Source organism: Brachyhypopomus gauderio, chromosome 3 (assembly GCF_052324685.1).
Source record: "Brachyhypopomus gauderio isolate BG-103 chromosome 3, BGAUD_0.2, whole genome shotgun sequence".
Classification (NCBI taxonomy): Eukaryota; Metazoa; Chordata; class Actinopteri; order Gymnotiformes; family Hypopomidae; genus Brachyhypopomus; species Brachyhypopomus gauderio.
In genome coordinates, this window is record NC_135213.1 from 2,848,773 (window position 1) to 2,854,836 (window position 6,064).

Sequence of the window (6,064 nt, forward strand, 5' to 3'; positions counted from 1 at the left end):
TGTGTTTGTGTGTGTGTTTGTGTGTGTGTTTGAGTGTATGTTTGTGTGTTTGAGTGTATGTTTGAGTGTGTGTTTGAGTGTGTATGTGTGTGTCTGAGAGTGTGTGTTTCTGTGTGTGTTTGTGTATGTGTTTGTGTGTGTGTTTGTGTGTATGTGTTTGTGTGTGTGTTTGTGTGTGTGTTTGTGTGTGTGTGTGTGTTTGTGTGTGTGTGTGTGTGTGTGTGTAGGAGAGTGTGTGTTTGTGTGTGTGTGTGTGTGTGTGTGTGTGTGTGTGTGTGTGTGTGTGTGTTTTTGTGTGTGTGTATGTGTGTGAGTGTGTGTGTATCAGAGGTGGGGACTCGAGTCACATGACTTGGACTCGAGTCAGACTCGAGTCATTAATATTAAGACTTTTGACTTGACTTGAAAAAATATTCAGAGACTTAGACTTGACTTGGACTTTTACACCAATAACTTGGAACTTGAATTGGACTTAAACCTGTTTACTTGCAAAGACTTGATTTTTTTAAACCCCAAATCTAAATTTTAAAATGCATATTAATATTTATAAAGTGCGCCCCATTAATTTCATTTCCGTCCTTCTGACGCAGACCAGTCTGTACGTGTGTGTGTGCATGAGCTGCAGCACAACCAATCAAATGGGGGGTTGGCGAACGTAAATTTTTACCGGGCGGGGTGTAAAATGGACACAAATTAAGTATTATATCGCGATCGATCGATCGCCAGTGGTTGGTGCCAGAGCGAACTAGTAACTCATTGAATCATAGATGTGGATCAGAGGTAAATAAACTAGATTTTTTTCCGGCATGAGAAATCGGATGTGTGGCGTGAGAGCGTGTGAAGACGGTCAAATGCGTGTGTCTCACGCTCAATGCGTGAGAGTTGGCAACCCTGGGTTCTGTATCTGAACTCGGGGAAGAGAGCCTCTCTCTGTCACCATCATAATATCCAGTTCTATCTCAGCATGGATTGTGTATTTGAAGACATCTACGTCGAGAAAAAAATATATTGACAAAAGTGGAGCGAGTTTTCAGCTATGGGGACATCATTCATCGTGCACAAATGACATACAGACTTTTGGCCAGCAAATGCAATGCAGAATAGTTTACTGAAATGTCTAAAGTTGCAGATTCCTGTTAATTGTTCAGTTCTTATAGTTGTTTGTCTTGTGTCACTCACACATGTTCTCCAAGAAACCAGATAAGAGAAGAGAGGGAAAATGCTGTTATGGTTCTTTGTATTGTACTGTGAAAATATCAGCACTTTTTATTTGAACATGGAGTTCTACTTATGACTTTTTCACAGAATATTTATTTCTGGAAAATTGTAGTTTAAAGTATGAATATTTTTGCAGCTAAGTTTAACAAATTGAACTGTGCTGCCACGTATGACCGTGCCCCCCTCCGTTAGCTGTCACTCCGAACCCCTCGTGTCTGTGTTCCGTACCTGTTTACCCCGCCCCGCTCGTTTGTCTCTGTGATTACCTCGTTTGTTCCCACGCCCCTTGTTATTACCGTCACCTGCCCCTTGTTTAATGTCCGTGCATATAAGCCCCTGAGTCTCCCTTGTCCTTCGTCCGGTATTTTGTTGTGACTGTTTGATTATTGTATGCTGTTAGTTCGTGTACCTGACCCCGTGCTTTCGTGTTTTGTATTTCGCCCGTTTATTTCCTTGTGCTCTGTGTCTCCCTCCCTGGTTGTGTTTCCTTGTGTTCAATATGCCAGTGTATGCGTGCTTTTCGGACTGCCCTCCTGTTATCGACCCTGCCTGGCTTTCGGATGACGATTACGGTATTCCCCTGAATAAATCTCGCTCCTCTCAGCACTTGTGTCCGTCTCCTTGCTACGCAGCGCGAGAAACGTTACATAATACCGGACCCATCAAGGACACAGCGAGAGAGCGAGACTCTGGTGAGTTCAAACACTGTGAATGGATGTCGGCTGGTTTAATCCGGTTCGACTCTCCGGTATTTCAGTGCGAACAAACCAGAGACAGGAATACCCCTGGCGCTGCGGGTACAAGGAAGTCTCGTCGCCGACCAAAGAAAGCGCAGTCTCTTTCTACTGGCTTTCGCGACGAGACTCCATCTGAGCGCTGTGTGTCTGCCCGGTTTTGCGAACACGACGGGGAAAAAACCCCTGTAGTGCAAGCAGCGGGCAGACGGTCTGAGCGCACAGACAAGTTTTTGCTTAACCCTCGGTTGACTCTCACTGACCACCGCGAGCTCCCGGCGCCTCAAGGGAGGCGGAGCCGCAGCAGAGAGAGCAACCGAGGAGCTTGTGTGTCTGTGTGTTCTGCCAGGCTCACCCAGGACCCAGAGGATGAGGACTTCCCTCCGCCGACCCCAGAAACCACACCCCATAGGCTCCCCAAGAATTTTTTGGGGGGTCGTACAAGCCACTCAGCTAAGGAGTGGCAGGCTGAAACCCGGGAGGTCAGAGCGGCGGACACGCCCCCCGAGGACGTCAGAGCGGCGGACACGCCCCCCGAGGACGTCAGAGCGGCGGACACACCCCCCGAGGACGTCAGAGCGGCGACTCCGCCCCCCGAGGACGTCAGTGCGGCAACTCCGCCCCCCGAGGACGTCATGTCACCTCTGCGGCCTGTTCCCGCGATCCTGAGGAGGTCACCCACGCCAGTTCCCGTTCCCGCTGCCCGTCGGCAGTCCACGCCAGTTCCCGTTCCCGCTGCCCGTCGGCAGTCCACGCCAGTTCCCGTTCCCGCTGCCCGTCGGCAGTCCACGCCTGTTCCCGTTCCCACTGCCCGTCGGCAGTCCACACCGGCTGCTGTCCCCGCGACCCTGGAGAGGTCGCCCGCGCCAGCTGCTGTCCCCGCGACCCTGGAGAGGTCGCCCGCGCCGGCTGCTGTCCCCGCGACCCGGAGAGGTCGCCCGCGCCGGCTGCTGTCCCCGCGACCCTGGAGAGGTCGCCCGCGCCGGCTGCTGTTCCCGCTGCCCGCCAGCGGACTCCGCCTGTTCCCGCTGCCCGCCAGCGGACTCCGCCTGTTCCCGCTGCCCGCCAGCGGACACCGCCTGTTTCCGCTGCCCGCCAGCGGACTCCGCCTGTTCCCGCTGCCCGCCAGCGGACCCCGCCTGTTCCCGCTGCCCGCCAGCGGACTCCGCCTGTTCCCGCTGCCCGCCAGCGGACTCCGCCTGTTCCCGCTGCCCGCCAGCGGACTCCGCCTGTTCCCGCTGCCCGCCAGCGGACACCGCCTGTTTCCGCTGCCCGCCAGCGGACTCCGCCTGTTCCCGCTGCCCGCCAGCGGACCCCGCCTGTTCCCGCTGCCCGCCAGCGGACCCCGCCTGTTCCCGCTGCCCGCCAGCGGACCCCACCTGTTCCCGCTGCCCGCCAGCGGACCCTGCCTGTTCCCCTTGAGACTGTGCTGCCCCCTGCTCCACCCTGTGCCTCCTATGTTCCGTTGCCCGTGTTCTCCTTGCTCCCTGGTCCCATCCCTGGTTTTGTTTTGGTCCCTGTCCCCGTGGTTGTGTCTGTCAAGGTCTGTGTTCCTGTTCCCGTGTCGGTTTCCCGTGGCGTCCTCTCTGTCCCCGTCCCCATGTCTGTTCCCCAAGTTGTCACCCACCTTGTGCCAGTACCTGTCTCCGTTGTTCATGGTGTCTTTGCCTCTGTGTTTGCCTCCGCCCTGTCCCCTGGCCCCGCTCCCGTGTCTGTCCCCAGTCCTGTCTCGTCTGGCCCTGCCCCTATTCCTCGCCCTGGCCCTGTCGGATCTCATTGTGTCCCCTGTCCTGCCCAGTCCCTACCCGGCTCCTGGCCAGTCTCTGCTCCCCTGTCTCCAGTCCCTGCCATGCCCCAGGTCCCTCGTCCTGTTTTGTCCTGGTCTGTTCCTCCGGTCTGTCCTGTGTCCCGTGGTCCCCTGCCCTGTCTGCCCTTGCATGCCCCGGAGTGGCACGCCTTGAGGGGGAGTACTGTCACGTATGACCGTGCCCCCCTCCGTTAGCTGTCACTCCGAACCCCTCGTGTCTGTGTTCCGTACCTGTTTACCCCGCCCCGCTCGTTTGTCTCTGTGATTACCTCGTTTGTTCCCACGCCCCTTGTTATTACCGTCACCTGCCCCTTGTTTAATGTCCGTGCATATAAGCCCCTGAGTCTCCCTTGTCCTTCGTCCGGTATTTTGTTGTGACTGTTTGATTATTGTATGCTGTTAGTTCGTGTACCTGACCCCGTGCTTTCGTGTTTTGTATTTCGCCCGTTTATTTCCTTGTGCTCTGTGTCTCCCTCCCTGGTTGTGTTTCCTTGTGTTCAATATGCCAGTGTATGCGTGCTTTTCGGACTGCCCTCCTGTTATCGACCCTGCCTGGCTTTCGGATGACGATTACGGTATTCCCCTGAATAAATCTCGCTCCTCTCAGCACTTGTGTCCGTCTCCTCGCTACGCAGCGCGAGAAACGTTACATGTGCAATAAAGAGGTGTAATTTTAAGTTTTTTATACTTTGTGTTTTCAGTTGCACATGTTTAAGATTTGAGGAGAATACAGATTTAAAAAAGAACGCATGTCTGTTATTTACATTTAAAATATACATGCAACATTGGTAAAAAACAAAAAAAAAAAAAGACTCGAAAGGACTTGAAATTCCAAGTTTCAGACTTGGGACTTGACTTGACTATTGCCTGTCTTGACTCGAGACTTGACTTGACTTGAGTGTCTTTGCTTGAGACTTGACTCGGGACTTGAGGTATAAAGACTTGGACTTACTTGAGACTTGCAAAACACTGACTTGGTCCCACCTCTGGTGTGTATAAGTGTATGAGAGTGTTGTGTGTGTTTGGTATCATAGTTTGAACATGGGAATTTTCACATTTTTATGAAAAACGATCTTAATTGAACCATTACCTGTTACAAGTAAGGAACACCATTGCACTAAATATTGATAGAATAATTAGTAGTGTAGTTAGTAATTAAATATTCACACTGCTTGTTAGGATTTTTTTGGTTTCAGACATCTTTTGGACAATTAAACATGCACCAGGGTCAAAGTTACCCTAAACATAACGGCTGTTTCGCAAGAATGCAGATAATAGGTGGGTTAATGTTACCACCACAGTCACTACTGTACAATAGCTAGCTCTTAGCCTTGCTAGTTGCTAGTTAGCTGTAGCCATAAACAAAGCATGAGCAGCGATGACGTGCTACACATTTTGTGCAGTTACGCTATATTGTTGTTGCTTTCACGGGAATGCTTGTGTTTAATATTTGTTATTTTTTATGTTCAAGATTCCCCTTCCACTGACGAGGCGAGCGCCTCTTTGGAACCACCCGCCTCCCCCACATCATCCGTGTCATACACGGAACCAGCGGTCTCTACACCGGCTGGATCTCAAACGCCTGTCCGGCGGCCCAATACAGGTGAGGAACACACAAAACATGTGAAACACCGGAGTAGCATGAGTACCGAGTGCCTTTCAGTTTTACTAATCAACTCCCATTACCCTCTTTTTTTGTCAAGGCAAGCAAAAAAGGACCCAGACGGACCTGGATATCGGCGCACATCTTCTGGAGATGCAGGCACAGGATGTGCAGATGCACGAGCAGCTTGAGGAGCACATCCAGCTGCTGCTCCATGATTGTCGCGAGGCCCGGGAACAAGAAGCCGAGCTGAGGAGAGCGGAGTTGGCGGAAAATGTTTCCTTCAACCGGGCTTTCCTCGGGGTGCTTGGCGAACTTGTGAACACCATGCGAGACAGACGCCAGTAAAAGCACACAAAATGTTGCTTGTAGTATAATAAATATTTATTTCATATAAAGCTATACGTTATTTTTTGGTAATTTGCTTTTTGCACTTTTTTAACTATAACTATATTATTTACATATTTTGTACTTTAAATATCTATATTTCATAATAAAGTTTGATTTCATTTAAATTTGTATGACTGATGCTTTTTATGCAGGGTGTGTTCAGCCTGTTTGAGTAATACCAAATTATTACCAATAATTAGAGCAACCACATACAATAATGAAGATAAAGATAAATAAGATACAATAATGCTATGTGTTAAGGGGCATCGACCGGTGTTGTGGTTGCATACAAATGATGTCACGACACTACAA

The 6,064-nt window shown here is 50.8% G+C and overlaps 1 protein-coding gene across 1 annotated transcript; it reads left to right on the plus strand.

Annotated features, from left to right (window-relative positions):
* The first annotated feature begins 4,651 nt into the window (after window positions 1-4,651).
* LOC143509686 (uncharacterized) lies at window positions 4,652-5,728 on the plus strand. Its single transcript, XM_076998525.1, has 3 exons — window positions 4,652-5,037; window positions 5,231-5,362; window positions 5,463-5,728. The coding sequence occupies exons 1-3, from the start codon at window positions 4,977-4,979 to the stop codon at window positions 5,708-5,710; spliced, it is 441 nt and encodes a 146-aa protein (XP_076854640.1). The 5' UTR covers window positions 4,652-4,976; the 3' UTR covers window positions 5,711-5,728.
* Window positions 5,729-6,064: the final 336 nt, after the last annotated feature.

Bases quoted from the DNA above. Each gene is read 5' to 3' on its own strand.
- LOC143509686 (XM_076998525.1), top strand. From the start codon at position 4,977: ATGCACCAGGGTCAAAGTTACCCTAAACATAACGGCTGTTTCGCAAGA. The intron at 5,038-5,230 runs GTGGGTTAATGT...TTTATGTTCAAG, and splicing joins CGCAAGAATGCAGATAATAG to ATTCCCCTTCCACTGACGAG. The intron at 5,363-5,462 runs GTGAGGAACACA...TTTTTTGTCAAG, and splicing joins TGTCCGGCGGCCCAATACAG to GCAAGCAAAAAAGGACCCAG.